At 38.5% G+C, this 23,285-nt stretch overlaps 1 protein-coding gene across 7 annotated transcripts in view; it reads right to left on the bottom strand.

Moving 5' to 3' along the window:
• Window positions 1-23,285, bottom strand: part of CADM2 (cell adhesion molecule 2) — a gene marked incomplete at both ends in the record, with an annotated part of 1,088,291 nt that overhangs the window by 55,953 nt on the left and 1,009,053 nt on the right. For 2 of the 7 annotated variants that reach the window (XM_080696702.1, XM_080696703.1), the window contains one exon: window positions 15,504-15,623. The exons of the other annotated variants lie outside the window; for them this stretch is intronic. In XM_080696702.1, coding sequence (XP_080552828.1) covers window positions 15,504-15,623 — 120 coding nt within the window. The remainder of the gene's footprint in view (window positions 1-15,503; window positions 15,624-23,285) is intronic. 7 annotated transcript variants of the gene reach the window in all.

Genomic DNA, 23,285 nt, shown 5'->3' with positions numbered 1-23,285 from the left:
TAACAAAACTGGTTATTTCTATTTCATAATTAGCTTTCTGTGATCTAGAATATTTGTCTCTTCCAATTATAGCTAGCAATCGGAAATTCTTCATTAAAGTGAATTTCAAGGCTGTCAATTACTACCATTATTAGGTATATTGCTAGTTTTATGTTATGAATTTGTAATAGGTATGCCCCTAAGAGAAATCCAAAGCTAAAATAAAATCATATCTCTACCTACCTATTATGATTTTGATTTAAAATGTCCCCTAGTCTCATATTTGAAGGTTTGTTTCTCAATGCAGCCATGTCTGGAAGTAGGGCTATTAGGAAAATGATTGGATAATAAGGACACAAACCTCAACAGTAGATCAAACTATTCGATAAATTAATAATTGCCATGTACTCCTGGGTAATAACTGTAGGCAGGTGGTATCTAGTTGAAGGAAACAGGTTGCTGAAGACATGTTCTTGGGGACTCTATCTTGTACATGGCCCCTTCTTCTCTACTCTTCTTTTATGCTTCCAGGATGTATAAATAAGTTGGTATTGTCAGATATTTTAGTCACGGAGAGGAAAAGCTAATGCCCCAGGTGAATGAACAAGTAGATACACTATTCTAAACACCCATGTCTCTGCTCTTCATTCTCCCTCTGAGCCTCAAACTCATCATCCATCCTGTCTTTTGTCCACAGGGTTGGATGGCTTTTCTGCAGTTTCTCCCATATTCCCGACCTTTCATTTTTCAGAGTATTTTAGTTAATGGAAAGATATTGGGAAGCAGGAGAAAAGAAGGTTGATATTTAATTTTCTTTCTTCAATGTCCCTGCCTTGTTGAGATTCTGACCCTGACTGTGTCCTTTTTGATGACCACCCCTTTCAATTCCTACTTTCTAGCCTCCAGTCCCAATTCTAGTCATGATAACCCATTTCTCTTTCTTCTCTGCTGTAGGTATATTGCTGTTACTAGTCTCTTGGGCTATCTATCCCTTGCTAGGCTACAAAACTTTGCCTATGTTTCTGTTAAAAGTTAGTTTTTTTTTTTTACTTTATTTATTTATTTATTTATTTATTTATTTATTTCCTTATTTCTGCAGTACTGGAGATTGAACCCAGGGGCATTCTACCTCTGAGTTATACCCCAATCCCTATTTTTTAGCCTACATTTTGAAACAGGGTCTGAATAAGTTGCAGAGGACCTCATGAAGTAGCTGAGACTGTCCACAGACCTGCAATTATCCTGTCTCAGTCTCCCAAGTACTGGAATTACAAACATGGGCCACTATGCCCGGCTCAAAAGTCTCTTTATTAAATGGCCTCCATGGCTACTTCCTTTTAAAACTGTGATCAGTTTCCTGCTGCTATCCTGAGTAACACACTATTCATGAAAATCAGAGGGTCTTTTACTTAATATTTAAAGAACATGACTTTAAGTAAAAGGAAAAAATGCATTAAGACAATTACACCTTATCCATCTCACATAGACACTCCGGAATAGCGCGGCCTCTCTTCATTATGGAATTTATTTCTTAGACACTGTACTTAGTTTAACTACTTAACAAATGTTTCTCAATAAAACGAGTGTAACTCTTAATATTCATTCATGGTTGTTTTCTCTTCCGCATTGAAACATTCAGTGAAAAACACTTTCTTTACTTTTCATATGAATAAAATAACTCTGGTAATGTTTGAATTAATTCTTTTTCTAAAATAAAAAATAACAGCCGGGCGTGGTGGCGCACGCTTTTAATCCCAGCATTCAGGAGGCTGAGACCTGAGGATCGCGGTTTGCGGACAGCCTCAGCTACTTAGTGAGGCCCTCTGCAACTCAGTGAGACCTGGTTTCAAAATAAAGAAAAATAGGGCAGGGGGTGTAGCTCGGAGGTCAAATGCCCCTGGGTTCCATCCCCAGACCTGCAAAATAATAATAATAATAATAATAATAATAATAATAATAATAATAAATTAAAATAAAATAAAAAATAACAAGCTAAATCATATATTTTCATTCATTATACTGAACATTATAAATAGAATTCCCCATTCACTAATGTGTTGTTGTTGTTGTTGTTGTTGTTGTTGTTGTTGTTGTTGTTGTTGATTTTGTTTTCAGTACTGGGGATGGAACCCAGGGGCATTTTACCTCCCAGCTATACTCCCAGACCTGTATTTTATTCTTTATTTTGAAACATGGTTTCTTTAAGTTGCAGAAGGTCTCACTATATAGCTGAGGCTGACCTTGAACCCTGATCCTCCTGTCTCAGCCTCCCAAGTACTAGGATTACAAGTGTGCACTACCACACCTGGCTAAATAATGTGGTTCTTTAAGCAATCTTGATGGTGCACAAAATTTCCCTTATTACCACTTATAGTAACTTTACTAACATCTTCTTTCTTAATACTGTTGAACTCAAGTATTTGAAACTACATGTTGTTAGTCTCTACCATTTTTTCTTTTTTCCCAGTAATTTACATCTGCAGATCTAATGAGACAATTGCATTTTATTAATAATTTTTAATCACTTCATTTAGGAATTTTTCTTTATCTTGGAATTAGCATTGTCAAAACTTCAACATAAGCAGTTCTTACACCAATAATGTATAAATATCATGCACATATTGTAGAAGTTACTCAGAAAAATGTATCTCCAAGCTCTGCAATCATCTTATAAACACTTTGCATAGAGTAGCTTTTAATTTCTGGCCACAGATTAATCGAAATGAGTATATAAAACTAATAGGAGATTATTTAGGATCTAGAGAAGAAACTATTGTATTACTCAAGCAAGAGATGTTTAAAAATATTACAATTATCTGAACACATTGTAATTATCTGAATTATAATTACAATTATCTGAATATCTGAAAAATATTACAATTATCTGAATTTGGGGACTTTGTAATTCCACAAAGTCTCCAAAGTTAATGGGTTGTATTAGACCCTTCTCAAAAGTCATGCTTTGTGGTATTTGGTCTTATTTATTGTCTTGCCTGAAAGTTCCAGCTGAAGTCAAGGTCACCTTCCATCCCAAAGTTGGTATAATTAGTATCAATTTGCTGTTTCACCAAGCTTACATTGAAGGTTACTAACTGTGTTTCATTCCATTCAGAGTGTCAAAGAAGTAAGGGCAGGGCTGGCAATCTCTTCAGCTTCAAAGGCACAGCTCATACATTTAATTCATTGGTTAATAAGAAAGGAACAACCAGTTTAGTTTATTAATGAATTTTAAAATAATTCTAGAGATGTTCCAGTAATATTAATTCATATATATAGGCCAGGCTTTTAAAATATAAAACAAAGATCATGCCACTAATATATGACTCACTTAAACCTTAATACTTTTACAAGTAATGTGCTTTTTGAAACGCAATAATTATGGTACAATTTTAATTTAATATTTATTCCAATATATATTGCATAAATATTCAGGAAAATTATTCATACTTGATTAAGAAATATTTCATTTTATTTCTGAGATGTTTTTCAGAGAAACCTACATACTATAGATCTTATTAAGTCTAAGTTTACTATTACAAAATAGATTAGGACTATCACTAAATTTATAAATGTAAAAGCAATATTAGCATACCTATTTACTTATAAGGTATAAAATAATGCAACACATATTTCTGTGAAGTTGATGTAAGCCAAAGGAATAATAAAGATTGAAATGTTTTAAAATTTTGGAAGTTATTTTACACAAGTCATAACAGTGCCTTAGAATAGATTGCCTTATTTGCTCATCTATAGTATCTCCTTCTGAGGGGATGGGAGAGGTAAGAGGGAAATTCTCTGCTGCATATGATGTACTTTAACAAACATATCAATGACAATTACTAAGCCAAAGTTGAAAGGAGGGAGGGAGAAGGAATGGGGCAGGAATTGGGTAAGGGTTAATTGGGTGATGTGTGCATGTATGCCACCACCATTTTGTACCCCATTTGAAGTATGACTACAATATACCAATAAAAAATAGAATAGAAAATATATGCTTTCCTCTTACATGGAATTGGGAAGATGATATTAATAAATATTTAGAGCATATATTTTCTACTTTTCTTAGCTTATGGAATTGGAAAGTAAATATGTACACGAGTTATCCTTAAAATGTACTATTACAAATAATTGAGTAATTTTTAAAGATTTTCAAACTTTGCTAGAATACATTCCATTTAGTTTTAAAAACAATTATATGTAATTAGGGATATGTATTTCTATTCAAATAAATTCTACCAGAATAAAAAGAGTAACCTTAGCATTTTATGCTAACCTGGATAACTTAACATGACACATTAAAAATCTTCAAATGTTTAGTTCACAACTTTTAAAGGACCTAGACCCTCAAGCCAGCACTCCAACCAACAGCCAGCCTGTAGCATTCCATCAGCATTAACAATATAGAACTTGAAACAAGATTTAAAGTGCCTCCAACTATAGTAATATATATTTTCTATGTCTAAGCTAAGCCCCTAGCCCTTTTATTTTTATTTTGAAACATGGTCTTGCTAGGTTAATGAGAGCCTAACTACTTGCTAATACTGTCCTTGAACCTGTGATCCTCCTGTCTTAGCCTCCCAAGTACTAAGAGTACAGGCAAGCACTATCATGCCTAGCTATTGCTTATACATTCTAAGACATATATTTAGTATTTTGTTCCCATTATGCACTTTGTTTTGTATATATAATTTTAAAACTGAATAAAGTTAAGAAAATATTAGTTGTTTTTAGAAAAGACTAACAAAAATTTAGCTACATTTACAGCCTAACTATGTAAAGCTGTCTTTTTGCAGTAAGCAGGTTTCTCTATAGAGACCATCTGGATACTGAATTATTACTTAGTTTTTGTGAAGTAAAAAGGAAAAAAGCCTCAACATATTGACACTTAATTTTTAAAAGCTCACACCACCATGAAAATTGTGTTTTATTACTATCAATAAAACAAGAAACGTTTTTTAATAGCTAAACACTCATAATAAAAGCTCATAAACAACTTCTTGATTTGCACACTTTGGGATTTAACTGTGTCAAGATGATATATACTTGACATTCCAAATGCTCTATTTGAATGCATTTATAGTGACTAACTCAAAAGTGTAATGATTCAATCCATTTCTTCTTTATTACTGCTGGATTTCTTTTTCATTTATTCAGATATGTTCATCTCTTTGTGTTTTATTTTTAAAGTATCTAAATCAAAAGGGAAAATAGTGAAACATTTAAGAAAACAAATAAAAATAAAAAAATAAAAATAAAGGTGTGTGTGTGTGTGTGTGAGAGAGGGAGGGAGGGAGGGAGAGAGAGAGAGAGAGAGAGAGAGAGAGAGAGAGAGAGAGAGAGAGAGAGAGAGAGAGAGAGAGAAGAGAATGAGAAAAAGAGAGAATGTCAAAGTTCAAATCTGATTCAATCAAATAAATGAAATAAATGCTTTGGACACTAGTTTCAGCTAAATATGTTTCACTTCATGGTTTTCTTTAGCTTGTTTTATTTTTGAAGTCAGTATAATTAAATAATTGGAGAAAAGAGAGTTGCATCCAAATAATACTCTCTCATGATCCACATTTTAAACAACTGTGGTTCTACCTATATTAAGACAGATGTGGTGGAACACTAAGATTGGTTCAAATAGTCTTTGCACAGGAAACGTAGCCATTAATTAAAGTCTTTCAGAAAGCAGTATTTTGGAATTATACTTCTTACAAAGTTTCCTATATTCATCTACATTTCAATAACTAAATTTTTATGATTCACACAATTTAAAAATAAAATGGCAGCCTATGGGTGGGTCTACAATTTCTAGGTTAGGACTATGTTCATTCCAGATCTATTCTGAAATTCATTCTATTCTAGATGTATGATATAATGCTATATGCCATTATATCTTTTATATGTGAGTTCTGAATTTTTAGTCAGTTAATGTCATCATCTATAAAATGATGGTGGCATTAATGATTTCTGGACCTTGATGTGGTTATTATAAAATTAAAATATGTTTAGAATAAAATGCTTTCAAATTAAATGACATACTAAAATAATGCTTATATTAATACTAGAAACTATATCAAATTATTCAGAACCATTTTGTAAACAGTTACTTTAAACAGATTAAAAGTCATCACAGTGACCTAAAGAAATAATATTTATAAAAGGGTATATTTAGGTTTTTTGCATGATAAAGTTACATATCTCACTATCTTAAAAAAAATCTAAATTCCAAAAGCAGAAATCAAAATGTGTTGCATCAATGGTCTCCTGTAATGGAAAAATTTTAAGAGCTCCATTAAATATCAGATTTTAGATATGTAATATAAATCACTTATACCTTAAACTTCATGGAAAGTTTATAAACTCTTCTATATCCAAAGGTAGTAAGATAGATGATAGATACCCTGGGATGGAGTTAAACAAATTCCCCATGCTCTAGTACCATTTTCACCTAATAATTTTTCTTCACATACTTGAAATACAAGTGTGATATTTAAAAACAATCAGTGCACTGGCTCTGAAGAATTTTGCCAAATTAAAACTACAATTACTTATTGTAAAAAATCTATCATTTCATTAATAGCATGATTTTTTATGACAATATGTTGGTTTACTAAACTTAATTGAGGAATCATCCTGTCACATACTGAGTGCTTGTTATTTTCTCAAAACTCTAGTTTGTTTTTAATCTGTACTGTACTTGAATGATACAATTCTGCTCAAAGTAGATTCCAGAAGTAGACAACATCCTAACCTAGAATGCAGACAAACTATTGACTAGTATAAGAGTATTCCAAGAGTAGCTGAGTCTCATTCCATCACAGGCTGCCAAATGATCAGACCACATTCCTACAAAGCCAACCCTTGCTCACACCACGCCCATTCAAAGAACAGCAGAAGATAGCCAATCCTGTTCTTTCTGTATATTTTTCTTTTTCTTTGACAATTAATAGAGCCTGCATTCTAAAAAGGCTTTCCTGAAAGCTTCCCTATTCTAACCTTTTTCTTGGTCAAATAGATATTTTAAATTCATTTCATTGGATTATTTTTTTGTCTTTTTCTTCTGTATTCTTTTTTGTTTGGGAGGCTGGCTGAATCCAATGGCATTCTATCTCTGAGCTATATCCCAGCTGTATTTCATTTTTTTAAAAATTATAGGTCGCGCGTGGTGCACACCAGCTGGGGCCCAGGTCACGGGACTCTGGGCCCTGGGCCGAACTGCGCATAGCACGCCAGACCCCTAGACAAACCGGGTCCAGTAAGACGCTGGGTTCTGGGCAAGGGTCACGCGCGGGGCACGCCAGATGGGGCCCGGGTCGCGGGACCCTGGGCCCCGGGCCGAACTGCGCGTAGCACGCCAGACCCCTGGAGAAACCGGGCCCAGAACAGAAAAAGATAAAGAAAAATATCGGAGAGGAGGTAAGAAAGCCATTATGGATGCCAGGACACTGGAGATGCAGACAAAACTTATCTAAATGCATTGGAACATATGGAAAAATTCGCCGTGAAAGAGGACTGCTATTTCTCTATATTGTTAAGAATCTCAGACATCACCTGTAAGGAGAGAGTTTAGCAGAGACCAAGGAGAAATGTGGTGTTGAAAAAGTTCTCCGCAATGGTGGTGGAGACTTGTATTCAGGAGAAACAGAAACCGGATCCTACCAACTTTATTTTTTTGGAGAAATTACACCAAATGTCGAATGCTACCATCACGCATGCTTAGGAACACTGGACAACATTCAGAGTGGAAAAAGAGCCTGGGAAGGATTTGAAATGGTGGAGGCAGTGGCAATGCCAGTGGCCAATACTCAGGGGAGGCAGAGATCTGGTACATTACACCTGGAAGCTTTGAAATAATAACCACAGAGACAGTGATCGGAACCTGCTGAAGGGTTAGGCGGGCGCCGGGGCCAGTGGCCGACATCAAAGCTGCTGTGAGGCAAGGCCACTACTGAGGCCTCCGTGGCCGGGTTTGGAACCTGCCGAGGGGTTTGACCAATGCTGGGGCCAGCGAGGCCGGCATCGGAGCCTGACGTGAGGCAAGGCTGGTGCTGGGGCCTCCGAGGATGGGACCGGAGCCTGCTGAGGGGTTAGGACGGTACAGGGGCCAGCGAGGGCGGCATCAGAGCCTGCCTTGAGGCAAGGCCGGTACTGGGGCCTCCAAGGTCAGGATAAGAGCCTGCCGAGGGGTTAGGCCATTGCTGGGGCCAGTGAGGCCTGCATCGGAGCCTGACATGAGGCAAGGCCGGTACTGGGGCTTCCGAGGCCGGGATAAGAGCCTGCCGAGGGGTTAGGCCGGTGCTGGGGCCAGCGAGGCCTGCATTGGAGCCTGCCGTGAGGCAAGGCCGGTGCTGGGGCCTCCGAGGCCAGGATAAGAGCCTGCCGAGGGTTAGGCCGGTTCTGGGGTCAGCGAGGCCTGCATCGGAGCCTGCCGTGAGGCAAGGCCGGTGCTGGGGCCTCCGAGGCCGGGATAAGAGCCTGCCGAGGGGTTAGGCCGGTGCTGGGGCCAGCAAGGCCAGCATCGGAGCCTGCCGTGAGGCAAGGCTGGTACTGGGGCCTCCTAGGCTGGGATGGGAGCCTGCCTTGAGGCAAGGCCGGTACTGGGGCCTCCGAGGCCGGGATAAGAGCCTGCCGAGGGGTTAGGCCGGTGCTGGGGCCAGCAAGGCCGGCATCGGAGCCTGCCATGAGGCAAGGCCGGTGCTGGGGCCGCCGGGGCCAGGATTGGAGCCTGCCTTGAGGCATGGCTGGTACTGGGGCCTCCGAGGCCAGGATAAGAGCCTGCCGAGGGATTAGGCCGGTGCTGGGGCCAGCGAGGCCTGCATTGGAGCCTGCCATGAGGCATGACCAGTGCTGGAGCCTCCAAGGCCGGAATTGGAGCCTGCCGAGGGATTAGGCCGGTGTTGGGGCCAGTGAGGCCGGCATTGGAGCCTGCCTGGAGGCAAGGCCGGTACTGGGGCCTACGAGGCCAGGATAAGAGCCTGCTGAGGGGTTAGGCCGGTGCTGGGGCCAGTGAGGCCGGCATCGCAGCCTGCCGTGAGGCATGGCCAGTGCTGGGGCCTCCGAGGCCAGGATAAGAGTCTGCCGAGGGGTTAGGCCGGTGCTGGGGCCATCGAGGCCGGCATCGGAGCCTGCCATGAGGCAGGGCCGATACTGGGGCCTCTGCGGTCAGGATAAGACCCTGCCGAGAGGTTAGGCCGGTGCTGGGGCCAGCGAGGCCTGCATTGGAGCCTGCCGTGAGGCAAGGCCGGTGCTGGGGCCTCCGAGGCCAGGATAAGAGCCTGCCGAGGGTTAGGCCGGTTCTGGGGTCAGCGAGGCCTGCATCGGAGCCTGCCGTGAGGCAAGGCCGGTGCTGGGGCCTCCGAGGCCGGGATAAGAGCCTGCCGAGGGGTTAGGCCGGTGCTGGGGCCAGCAAGGCCAGCATCGGAGCCTGCCGTGAGGCAAGGCTGGTACTGGGGCCTCCTAGGCTGGGATGGGAGCCTGCCTTGAGGCAAGGCCGGTACTGGGGCCTCCGAGGCCGGGATAAGAGCCTGCCGAGGGGTTAGGCCGGTGCTGGGGCCAGCAAGGCCGGCATCGGAGCCTGCCATGAGGCAAGGCCGGTGCTGGGGCCGCCGGGGCCAGGATTGGAGCCTGCCTTGAGGCATGGCTGGTACTGGGGCCTCCGAGGCCAGGATAAGAGCCTGCCGAGGGATTAGGCCGGTGCTGGGGCCAGCGAGGCCTGCATTGGAGCCTGCCATGAGGCATGACCAGTGCTGGAGCCTCCAAGGCCGGAATTGGAGCCTGCCGAGGGATTAGGCCGGTGTTGGGGCCAGTGAGGCCGGCATTGGAGCCTGCCTGGAGGCAAGGCCGGTACTGGGGCCTACGAGGCCAGGATAAGAGCCTGCTGAGGGGTTAGGCCGGTGCTGGGGCCAGTGAGGCCGGCATCGCAGCCTGCCGTGAGGCATGGCCAGTGCTGGGGCCTCCGAGGCCAGGATAAGAGTCTGCCGAGGGGTTAGGCCGGTGCTGGGGCCATCGAGGCCGGCATCGGAGCCTGCCATGAGGCAGGGCCGATACTGGGGCCTCTGCGGTCAGGATAAGACCCTGCCGAGAGGTTAGGCCGGTGCTGGGGCCAGTGAGGCCGGCATTGCAGCCTGCCGTGAGGCATGGCCGGTGCTGGGGCCTCTGAGGCCAGGATAAGAGCCTGCCAAGCGAGGGGTTTGGCCGGTGCTGGGGCCTCCGAGGCCGGGATCAGAGCCAGCCTTGAGGCAAGGCTGGTACTGGGGCATCCGAGGCTGGGATAAGAGCCTGCCGAGGGGTTAGGCCAGTGCTGGGGCCAGCGAGGCCGGCATCAGAGCCTGCCATAAGGCAAGGCCGGTGCTGGGGCCTCCAAGGCCAGGATAAGAGCCTGCCGAGGGTTTAGGCCGGTGCTGGGGCCAGCGAGGCAGGCATCGGAGCCTGCCATGAGGCAAGGCCGGTACTGGGGCCTCCAAGGCCAGGATAAGAGCCTGCCGAGGGGTTAGGCCGGTGCTGGGGCCAGCGAGGCCGGCATCAGAGCCTGGCATAAGGCAAGGCCGGTGCTGGGGCCTCCGAGGCGGCATCAGAGCCTGCCTTGAGGCAAGGCTGGTACTGGGGCATCCGAGGCCGGGATAAGAGCCTGCCGAGGGGTTAGGCAGGTGCTGGAGCCAGTGAGGCTGGCATTGGAGCCTGCCGTGAGGCATGGCATGTGCTGGGACCTCCGAGGCCGGTATCGGAGCCGGCCGAGGGTTTAGGCCGGTTTTGGGGCCAGAGAGGCCAGCATTGGAGCCTGCCATAAGGCATGGCCAGTACTGGGGCCTCTGAGGCCAGGATAAGAGCCTGCTGAAGGGTTAGGCCGGTGCTGGGGCCAGCGAGGCCTGCATCGGAGCCTGCCATGAGGCAAGGCCGGTGCTGAGGCCTCCAAGGACAGGATTGGGGCCTGCCTTGGGGCAAGGCCGGTACTGGGGCCTCCAAGGCCAGGATAAGAGCCTGCCGAGGGGTTAGGCTGGTATTGGGGCCAGCGAGGCTGGCATCACAGCCTGCCATGAGGCAAGGCCGGTACTGGGACCTCCGAGGCCGGGATAAGAGCCTGCCGAGGGGTTAGGCCGGTGTTGGGGCCAGCGAGGCCGGCACCGGGGCCTGCCGTGAGGCAAGGCCAGTACTGGGGCCTCCGAGGCCAGGATAACAACCTGCCAAAGGGCTAGACCGCTGCTGGGGCTAGCGAGGCCAGCATCGGAGCCTGCCGTGAGTCGAGGCCAGTGCTGGGGCCTCCTATTCCGGGAACAGAACCTGCCGAGGGGTTAGGCCGGTGCTGAGGCCAACAAGGCCGGCATTGGAGCCTGCCGTGAGGCTAGGCTGGTGCTGGGGCCTCTGAGGCCGGGATTGGAATCCTGCCAAGGGGTTAGTCTGGTGCCGGGGCAAATGGCCAGCATCGGAGCCTGGCGTGAGGCAAATTCACTCCTGCGGCCTCCAAGGCCGGGACCAAAGCCAGCTTAGGGGTTAGACTGGTGCAGGGGCCAGTGAGACCAGAACTGGGGCCTCCCATGAGGCAAGGCCGCTGCTTGAGCCAGCAAGGTCTGGATCAGTCCACTGAGTAGCCAGGCCACTACTGGGACCATCAAGAATGGGATCGGTACTTGCAATGCAGCATGCACAGAGAAATATCGCAGAAAATATAAATCAGACGCTTCTCTTAATCAGCAATAACTAGGAGGAAAAGGGCAACAGGAAGAGGTTGAGCTATAGAAAGGGCCCTATCTTGAAGCAACTAATGTGATCAATCAGAGGGTATGTAATACTGGAGGATGGAGCCTCTTTAAAACACAGGAGGTACATAAACAAATGTACCAAAGAAGTGTGGGATGGAGGGAGGAGGAGGGAATGGGATGGGGGCTGGAGGAGGGCTAATTGGATGATGTGTGCTTGTATATCCTCTCAAGTCTTGTACTCCAATGTGATTGATATATGACTACAATGCACCAATTTAAAAATAAATTAATAAAAAATAAAATAAAAACAAAAAAAATAAAAATAATAAAAAAAATAAAAATTTTGTGACAGGGTCTAAGTTGCTGAGGGTTATCCTAAGTTTCTGCGGGGAGGTCTTGCTATGTTTCTGGGGGGGTCTTGCTAAATTGCTGAAGTTGGCTGTGAACCTGCAATACTCCTCTCTCTGCCTCTTTAATACTGGGATTACAGGAACGTACTATTATGCTTGGGTTCAGATTTTCTATAGCATACCTAATTCTAAAGACAAGCCTGGGAAAGAATGAGTCTTGTTTTCTTGATAAAAGGGATGAGGCTGAATTTGGTACTCTGTCCAAGACCAAAACTTCTTAAAACAAAGAACCCAAATTTTTATTCAAACATGTCTCCAGGCTTACTCTTCCCAGTGTTTCCCCTGCTCAAATTGATTCACTCTTGCGTTTTAACATTACCATGTGTAACAAAATACTGCTAACTGCTTGATTTTTTCCCATGTAGTTGAAGCCCTCATCCTCCAGAAAGGGATGCATTTTAAACAAAAAGTGGAGAGATGTACAGAGTCTCAAGGTCATGACTGTTGATTTGAGACTCTTTTTCTTTTGCTCCATTTCATCTTGATATCTAATAAAGCCACAGCTGTGATTTTTAAATTTACTTTAAATTGGATGTTTATCATATCTGGGATGGAAAACTCAGCAATAATAGGAGTTGCAAACATACAAATGGAGATATTAACATTGATTCATTTGTGATCATTTATTAAATATATAAAGATAAATGTTGCAGTTTATGAAATTTGAAGATGTGTCATTTAAATCTAATGGAATCAAATATATTTAGTTTACTTCAAATTATTGAATGAGAGAAAGGAATGAAATAAACTAAAAAAAAATTGCAGGCTAAATATATTGCCTCTCATTAATTTTCAGCTTTCCTAGGCCACTTATTAAAATTTATTTTAGTCATAATTTTAAAACTAGTTTTATAAAGCTATAAATGTGTGAAATCTGTCCAAATATAATTGCATTCAAAATCTTCCAATTTAGTAAGTAATATATACAAAAGAGTATCACAGAACTTAAAAACATCAGTAAAAAATTAATCATGTTTATGTTATGACTTAATTACTGACCCCCCTCAAATATGATCCAGAGTTTTAATCATGTAGGTGATTTGATGACCTTTCAGGTCCGCAGATGTTTGTTGAAAATGGAAAAAAAAAAAAAAAAAAGAATGGACATTAATCTAACTCAGTGTTGGTGCTACTATGTTTTCCTATAAAAGTAAGCTTACAAATACTTTTTCTACATACCTTGATGTCATTTCTAAATATATTTAAACCCTTTAATAAAAAATGAAGAACAGTCTATGAGTGTATGTGTGTATCTTCTCTTTAAGTTTTATTTGTGTTCAAAGATAAGGATGATTAAGATAGCACATCATAGTATACTGTTCACAAAATATCATAGAAAATCTGAAAAAAGAAAATGTACCTGGTAAACAATTGATTTCACTTTACTAAATTATTTAAAATATAGTAAATTAAATTCCATTTTACATTTATGTGAATTAATTGAATAGAATATTGTTAACTTCACTTTGAAATTTTAGTTCATAATAGTATATGCTTCTGTGTGTTTTGTATGTACATAGAAGGCAATATACATCATTCAAATATAATAGTTATTGATTAACTGATATACATTTATATTTAGAATTGTGCTTCAACAGGCTGCAAGACATGTGTAAGATTTTCCCACGAAGAACCATAAACACATTTTACTACAAATTAGGCACGGACACTGCTTGTTTGAATGTAAATGTTGGTAAAAAGTGGTTTTGGGAACAGTAAGTAATTTCCAAAATTTGGCGGCCTACCTTATAATCATACATTTAATGGGCCTAAACAAGTTGCTTTTGAAGAAGAAGAAAGAAGTAATTTATATTTAAGATTTGGGCTTAAATAGGCATCATTAAACATACTTAGGTCAATATACTGTCTTCCTTTTGTACTGGGTTTTGTTTATAACATTAGAAATAAATCTTATTCAGATATCATTAATATTCAATAATTACATTTTATTTTAATTATCATTTGTAAAAACACTTTCAGACCACATTATAAAAAGAGTGTAACATATCTTTCATTTATCATAAACCATAAAACATTCATTACCTTTTTTCTTCATTTTTGTTATATTTTCCTCCCATTTTCATACAAATCTATGAAAAAAACCTTAAAGATCCTCTTCTTATGCTTAAATTTAGCTCAAATAAAGATCAACGTGTAATATAAAAATAAATCAAGGTATTTTTGACACATTCTATTGTTATTACCATCAAATTCATTTTGCCAAGAGTTTTCGAATTTGTATAATAGAGTTTACATGATTATTAAAATAGAAAATTATCAGACACTAGAATTATCACACACCTCACTGGAAGAAGAGGTAGATTATTAAAGTTATGTTCAACGTAGTAACTGTTTAATATCAAGATATAACAAAAATCCCAAGCAAAACATTCTAAGTAAAAAGCCATTATTAATTAGAAAAATGATAGTAAACATGACCCTGATACAATTTAATCACCTATACTAATGTATACTAATGTAAGATATTCATGAATTTCAAGTTAACTTGTTAAGCTTAACATATATTAGTATAGCCAACATGACACAAAACATATAAAGTAGGAAGAAGACAGAAACAAATATGACAAATTCTCTCCAAATATTGTTTATGCAGAAATTAAGTCTGAAGGATTTTTTTTATAATGCCCTCAAAAATATTCTTTTCTACATTGCCTACTAGCCATTTAATGACTATTCACGAATACTTTTTGAATTTCTCAACCATAATGCATTTCTTTGGCTATTAATACTTTAGTTTACTTAAGATTGTTTCGCTTGTTTATAAAATGAAAACAAATGATTATATGTGTACTGCTATCAGAAATTACTTATAAAGCAAAATTTAAATCTCAATTATTATGGAAAATCCTAAAAGGGTCACTTTTAGAACATTGTATTAGTGGTAAAATTAGATCCACTCAGCAAATTACTTTAAAATAATACTATGTTAAATATTTATTCAAAATTTCTATGTGCTGAGTAATTTAAAATGATACCACAGACTAAGTTCCTTTTGGGACAAAATTGACAGTACAGATATTGTAACCTACTTTCAGAGGAGCATCAAGTCAACAATACTGAACTATTATCTTCAAAACCATAAGCTCTATCTACATCCTTGAACATCTATTTCTTTAGATTTCAAGGCAAGAATGAGGTGCATTTACATTTACAATTTGTTCAACACTGTAGGTCCTCATATATTTTGAAAGTATATTCTGGGATACTTTGATAGTACTCATGATGCTAAAAATTATATAATGTGTAGTCTCATACTCAGCTTCGATAATCCTATTTGATAGTAACTCAGGTGAAAATTACTTCTTATAATTAAGTAAAATAGGATCTCCATTAATCTACCCTTTTCATAAGCCTCTTTACTGTTCCAGTTATTGTGTCTTCCAGGCCATAACAAAGAAGCATACTGTACCTCTCACGCTGCTGGTGGTTGCAGAGGTGGTTGTGCAGGTGGTTATGGCTACAGTGGTTGTGACTGTTGCAGTGGTAAGGGAGGGGATGATAGTAGTGGGAAGCAAAGTAGTGGGAACATCTGGTGAGTGGAAAAAAAACAAAATACAAAACAAAATCATATCATGCAAAACAGAAGAGAAACACAAATGATTCAAATTACAAATACGCACATCTTACTTAGGTTTAAATTTCACAACTTAAACAAAATATCAAGTACAATACTGACTGGACCACACAATTTTTGTCATTTAATTTCACTTATTTTTTCATGCTCCACCACAAAACAAAAGCTGGAGCCATGTTTATGAGTAATCCGATTATCTGTGAATTGTGGAGTGAAATTTAAAATGACAAGAATTCTTTTGTTCACTGAGTCATTTGAAAAGTTTGACATGCAAAAGTAAAATACATATAGGTAAAACAAAGAGAATAAAAATTGACATGCCTTGTCAAAGAAAAAAAACAAAGAAACAACACAAATACACACAAACACCACCATATACGATTAAGAAATGTTAAAAATGAATGTGCATATGCATGTTAAATGCTTTTTGATTTTTTCTTTTAGAAAAACAATGATAGAAAACAGGATGAAAGCAATACTTAGAAACAAACAAACCAAAGAAGCTCATTGTTATTATTGTTATTTTGCTTCTCCTGTTTTCACAAATGATGTTTGTTAATATACAGTTTAGCATCTTGCAATTCTTACCATGATTAGCTGGCAACGCCTTCTAAACATTTTGCAGTACCTGGAGTCTTTAACAAGTATTGAGTTAACTAGCATGGAGCCCAATATTCTGAAAGGTTTATGACTTATTTTAATATGGCATACCAACAGGAAGTTACCGAACATAGACTATAACAATCAATCCCAACCCATCGATTAGTCAACTTGCCAAACCTTCAAATATTGATTCAAATAGAGAGAAAACAGAGTAGACGGAATGAAACACTTAAGTGTTTAAAACCTAAATCTTCTATGCTTCCATTCAAAAAAGCTCAAAATACGAAGAGTAGCAAAGAGACCGTGGGAACAATACAGATGGCATTAAGCTATGAAAACCTCAATAAGATCCTCAGAGAGCCAAATCTTGCCTCAAGTGGGTAGGCATATAATTTTCACAGTAAGGAAATTAGAAACAGTTCCCAAATTACCTGTAATTACTGTGCTGGGGTTTGATTTCACATGTTTGTCACACACCCCTAAATATTCAAAATGTTTGACAGATGATTTTGCTCTTAAAAGGTTGCCTGTCATTCTCTCCATAAAAGTCTTTGAGTCACACCACACATTTTCTAGTTCTTTACTTCTGATAAATAGCCCTACTCAATCTGCAGACTCTACCTGCTGAATTCTCTACACTGGAGACACCAGAAAACAGCGTGAGATCACTCTCTTATCTTGAGTATTGATGTTTACACCTGTTTTTCAACAGGGAAAATGCTTCCTGGCCAGTTGAATTAAGAAAACAACCCCTGAAAACTCAATGGTGCTTACATTAATCACTAGGGAAAATGAGTATTGCCTGGAGTGCGATTTACCATGCTCATAAAGTAGAATTGACGTTAACAACATTATAAATGAAAGTGAATAAATATTATGGACATGTGCACATATATTTCTTATTTGCTAATTTTTTGCATTTTTATTTTTTAGTAAGCTTTTTAAAATGTTTTAGGTAGACTGGAGGTAACTAAAAACAGATTCTAATTTTTTAAGTCGTGTCATTTTAACTTTTATGCATATCAAAAATAGAAAATGATACATTTTTCATTAGTAAAATCATTCACTTATTGAAATCTCAAAATATATGTTTTTTTTAAATTACAAAGGCCAATATCTTCTGAGCCCATCAAATATAAGAATAATATTAGTCACTTAAAACTGCATGTAAAGATTCTAATATTTACCAAACTTGTCATAGATAATTAGATATTAGGTTATTTGCTCTCAGGCAATAGGCTACACTAAATATACCAATATATTAGTGTCTCTCACATAAAAGTGACCCCATTTTGTGAAGATGCGCCACTTTGTAGGCCTCTTTGCTGCAAATAGACTCATTCCCCTTCTTATCTAAATGTCCCTGTTTTTTTGTCTCTAAGATGTGCCTGACTAGCCCCTTGTTTATGCTGTCCCTTTGCTTACAGAAAATTTCTACTGTCCTGCTTAAAGGATCTGTAACAACCCAATTAAGTCCCCTTAACAGCTCCCCTAGCAATGATTAACTACCACCCACCCGCCCCATAGGTGCTCCCCTTAGACAATCTATATAAGATTCTAGACTATAAGTGGACAAAGGCCTCAGCCTTTCCTGGAGACCTTCTATGCAGGTTTTATCCCAATGAAGTCTGTACTGCTGTTGTCTCCCATCTCCTCCCCATACCCACCACCCTAAACCTTTCACTTTGGATCTTATTTAGTAAGAAAGGTAGATTTTTCAACTTTGTCATTTGATTCTTATGAGCAGGGACACAAATAATGTTTTGTTCATTTGTTTATTTTAGTTTAGCCAAAGCCAAATATTTTTGAATTTCTTTCCTTACTACGTATCAACGAGAATTATAATTGTGAATTGTTTTAATGTCTACAAGTTTTCAAGTTTTACCAGCATTCTTTTTTTTTTTTTTTAATGCAGTACCGGAGTTGGAACCCAGGGACATTCTACTTTCGAGCTCTAGCCTGAGCCCTATTTTTATTCTTTATTTTGAAACAGAGTCTCACTGAGTTGCAAAGGGCCTCACTAAGTAGCTGATGCTGGCCACGAACCCTGATCCTTTAGTTTCAACCTCCCAAGTACTGTGATTACAAGCATGCACCACCATACCTGGCTAACCAGCATTCTTGTATAATAAAGCAAACAATCTCCTTATGTTCTTTCAAGTGCCAAAATGCACTAAACATAGATTCACTTCCTTGGGCTAATATTTTAAAAAACTGAAAAATTTGTAGACATTTGTAATAATTGTTTATCTACTTTAAGATAACTTCGCAGAATCTTAAAAAAAAAAATCTCCAGATACTGAGATAACATTACAGATTACTATTGGCAGACAGTCCCCAGTCGGTTCCTGCTTATCTCCTCAGCATCCTCTTCTACCCTTCCTGCTTGACTTCCTGTGTGGCTTTAACAAATTGGCTGAAAGCAGTTCTTAGAAACCACCTTGGCTGATGGGATAACTGGGTCAATAAAATGACCTGTCAAAAAGAAATCTTTCTCAGCTGCTCTTACATGCCACAAGCTTTATTTTTCCCATGTTTTGAAACCTTTAGAACATTTTTTAAATTTCTCCAGGAATTAAGAGAGATTCGTATTCTTCAAATCTGCTCTTTCTTTTCATTCATCCATGCCTAGCTGATTATTTCAGTTCCACTGTAAAACAGTTAAAGCTGAAATGACCTAAATATTTACTTGAGGTGATTGATTAGCATCAATTAAAATTAAACAATGTAAGATTAGTTGGAATTCTCTGAAAGATCATAAAAATTGTATACTTATGTCTTCCACTTATACTTTTTCAGTTCTGATTTTATTCTGGTTTTGCCCCACTTGAAAATTAGTCCTTGGGGAGGAAGAGCACTGACTAGCTTATTGAACCACCAATACAAGTTGAATAAATATTAATTAAATAAATTTGTTATAGCATTATATACATATGATCATTTTTAGCCAACCTAAAAATGTCCATGCGTTGTTAGGATCAGCTCCTTAATATAGAACTAAATGATTTCTTTTATTTCAAAAAAAGTCTCTCTTTGTCTTTTACATAAAACGAATTATTATTTTCTGAAGGATAAATGTTTAATACCATAATCTATTTCTTACTTCAATATCACATACTAAATAAAAAGAGTAAAAAACATTTGTTCACATTTTCAACATTTTTTGCTACTTTGAAAACACTGAAAGCAAGTCTGAATTAAGCCATTAGGCTGATTTTTGCCATATTTCCATATGAACTCTCTTTCTTTTCACCTACTTTAAGACTTAACAGAGAAAGAATGAAGGGGAAAAAGAACTCACTAGAAAGTTCCTATAACAAAAATTTACAATCTGATTATTCCCACTTCTAAAACTTTGAGATAGTTTTCTTAGGTTATAAAATTCCCATATACATTTTTAAATTTTATTTTATTGGTGCACTATAGTCTCACATCATAATGTGGATCATGTTGACAGTGGCGTATATTCTCACAGTACTCAGTGCTCCCCCACTTCCCCTTCTCCCTCCCTCCCAATACTGAGTGTCCTGGTTAGCAATGTTATATTCACATGTATACCTATATTTGAATGTAGCTTTTACATTAACCTCAGCCTTCTTGTCCCCTAGCCCTTACTTCTAGCTTTGCTGAGGTTTCCCTCCATTATCAGGAGCCCCTCTGGTATCCCTGATACTCCCTAGTTTGAGCATATTAGAGAAAACATATGTCCCTTCTCTTTCTGTGCTTGGCAAATCTCATTTAACATAATTTCTCCAGGTTTTTCCATCTTCTTGCATATGACATGATTTTTTTCCTTTATTGCTGAATAGAATTCCATTGTGTGTATTTCCTATAATTTTGCAATCCATTTATCAAGAATCTAAAGAGAAAGCCTACAGAATAGGAGATCTTTACCAGCTACCACTCTAATAGAGGGCTCAAAAGACTCTACACTACTAAAACAAAAACCCAATTAAGAAATGGGTGACTGAATTGAACAGACACTTCACAAAAGAAGAGATACAGGTGGCCAATAGATAGATGAAAAAATGTTCAACATCATTAGCCATCAAGGAGATGCAAATCAAAACTACACTGAGATTCTATCTAACCCCAATCAGAGAGGAAAGCATAAAGAAGTCAAATAACAAATGCTGGCGAGGATGTGGGGAAAGAGGAACTCTTTTACACTGTTAGTGGGAGTGGAAATTAGTTCAGCTGCTATGGAGATCAGTGTGGAGATTCCTTAGAAAACAGAATGGATCGACCATATCATTGGGCTATATTCCTCTTGAGTATATTTCCAAAGGGGTTGAAATCCGAGAACTATAATAACATATGCATACCCATGTTCATGGTAGCACAATTTGCAATAGTCAAAATATGGAACCAGCCCGGCATGGTGGTGCAAGCTTGTAATCCCCATGCTCGGGAGGCAGATACAGGAGGATCTTGCAGGTTTGAATCCAGCGGTGCTGGCTTAAGAGACCCTGTTTCCAAATTTAAAAAGTATAAAAATAGGTCTGGGAGTGTAGCCTGGATGTAGAAGAGTTTCCAGGAACCCCAGTACCATCAAAATAATAATAATAATAATAATATATAAATCTCTATCTCTATCTCTATCTATCTATATATATCTATATATCTCTATATATCTCTATCTATCTATCTATCTATCTATCTATCTATCTATCTGTCTATCTATCTATCCAACCTAGGTCTCCATCAACAGATGAATGAATTCCATATACATTTATATACTGGAGTGTACTACAGAAAAATGTGTTATTTAATGTGAGATGTAAAAGAATAATCGGGTGGGGGCTGACTGGGTGATGTGTGCATGTATGTCTACAAAAGTTTGTATCCCACTATGATGTATGAATACAGTGCACCAATAAAAAAATAAATAATAATAATAATAATAATAATAATAAAATAGATAATAAAAAATAATAATTGTCAGGTTGCTTCACTTCCATCATCAGACAATGTATGTTTAGATGGTCAATATTCTTTTTTTTTTTTTTTCGGTAATGGGGATGGAACCCAGGGGCATTCTACCTCCAAGCTACACCCCCAACCCTATTTTTTTAATTTATTATTTTGAAACAGGGTCGTATTGAGTTGCAAATAGCCTCACTAAGTAGTAGCTAAGGCTGTCTGAGAACCATGATCCTCTCGTGTCAGCTTCACAAATGCTATGATTACAACTGTGTGCCGCCACATCCGTCTTTAGATGGTCAATAGTCTAATCACAGCAGAAATTAACAAAGTCTAGTTAAACTATCTTCCTAACAGTAAACACTCATTATTTTTCTGATTTTCACTTATACAAATGAGTGGCAATATTTGGCCTTATTATAGGTTGTGCTTTGGAATAATAATTTGATATTGATATAATTTCATAAAAAATTATTGACTAGGAAACATAATACTAGTTGTTTGCTTCACTTTTCAGTTTTCTAGGCCGATATACATTTTTAAAACATTATGCTATTAATTCAAGAAATATTCTATCAAATTTAAAACAGTATAGAAAATACATGCCATTTTAAATTTTAGACATATCTTTAAAAAATTAAGAATTAAAAATATATTAATTCAGATAAACATATACAAGAAAATTCTGAGCCGGGCATGGTGGCACAAATTTATAATCCCAGTACTTAGGATGCTGAGACATGGGGATCACAGGTTCATGGCCAGCCTCAGCTACTTAATGAGGGCCTCTGCAACTTAGTGAGAGCTTGTTTCAAAATAAAAGATAAAAAGTAGGGTTGTGGATTTAGCTTGTAGGTGGAATGCCCCTGTGTTTAGTCCCCAGTAACACACACACACACACACACACACACACACAAAAAAAAAAAAATTATACAGATACACACAAATAAAATACTAAATTCTAGTTTAATATCAATTAAATATATTCATAGAATAAGAAAATCTACTTATATAATAATACTGTAATTTTTAATATAAAATCAATTGAGATTTTAATATTTATATAATAATACATGTTAGTATCCTATAATTAATCAAAGGATATTTGAACATGAACAATGAGATATAAATCAAGGATATAACATGAACACAATAAATAAAAATACAGAAAAATTGAAGGAATGTGATAACATAATTTATAAGCTTTAAAATATTTTAAAATAACTATTTAAATCTCAATAACTTAAAATGATATCTCATCTCTAATTCCCAAAATACAAAATATATGCTCTATTATTTTTATTTTTTAAAAGATATTAATTTAATAAACTATTAATAGATTGACCTAAATTTTTAAAACGGTTAGTAATAGAAGTTTAGCCTTGGAATTTACAGAACAAATTAACTGTATTATATATTCTTTTCAATGGCAAGACAAAAAATAAGAAATTGGTAATTAATAAAATATTTATTAAATTAAATCGTATTTGGAAAAGTGACCTATATGAAAGTATTTAGATTTTGTCCAGATCTAATCAGAGAAATTAGTTATTACACATACGTTCTTTATTTTTTTATTTATTTTATTTTTTTGGTGGTACTGGGCTTCCTGGAAGCCCTTCTACTTACGGGCTACACTCCCAGACCTATTTTTACATATTTATTTGGAAACAGGGTCTCCTAAACCAGCGCGCATGGCTGGCTTCAAACCTGCTCGATCTTCTTGTCTCTGCCTCCCAAGCGCAGGATTTACAAGCGTGCGCCACCATGCCCGGCCACATAAGTTCTTTAGATACAATTTGTATACGAACAAGACAAATTCAATGAAGTTAATCACAACCAGAATAAAAAAAAAATTCATTACTAATAAATTTGCTTGAATGCCAAAAATAGTTTTCAAACTTTTAAATATGTCAATCAGAATTGAAAGAAATATGGCACACCAATTCTCTAAAATAATGGTGATATGCTTTACTTTTTTCCACTAAAAGACCAAATTTCACTATTTACTAAATAATATATCACTATATACTAAAATGTATATAACTTACTAAAATTACTTAACAATATTAGATAGAATATTAAATAAAT

The sequence above is a fragment of the Muscardinus avellanarius genome (assembly GCF_963383645.1).
Source record: "Muscardinus avellanarius genome assembly, chromosome: 5".
Taxonomy (NCBI): domain Eukaryota; kingdom Metazoa; phylum Chordata; class Mammalia; order Rodentia; family Gliridae; genus Muscardinus; species Muscardinus avellanarius.
This window is presented reverse-complemented; position numbering and strand designations above follow the sequence as displayed.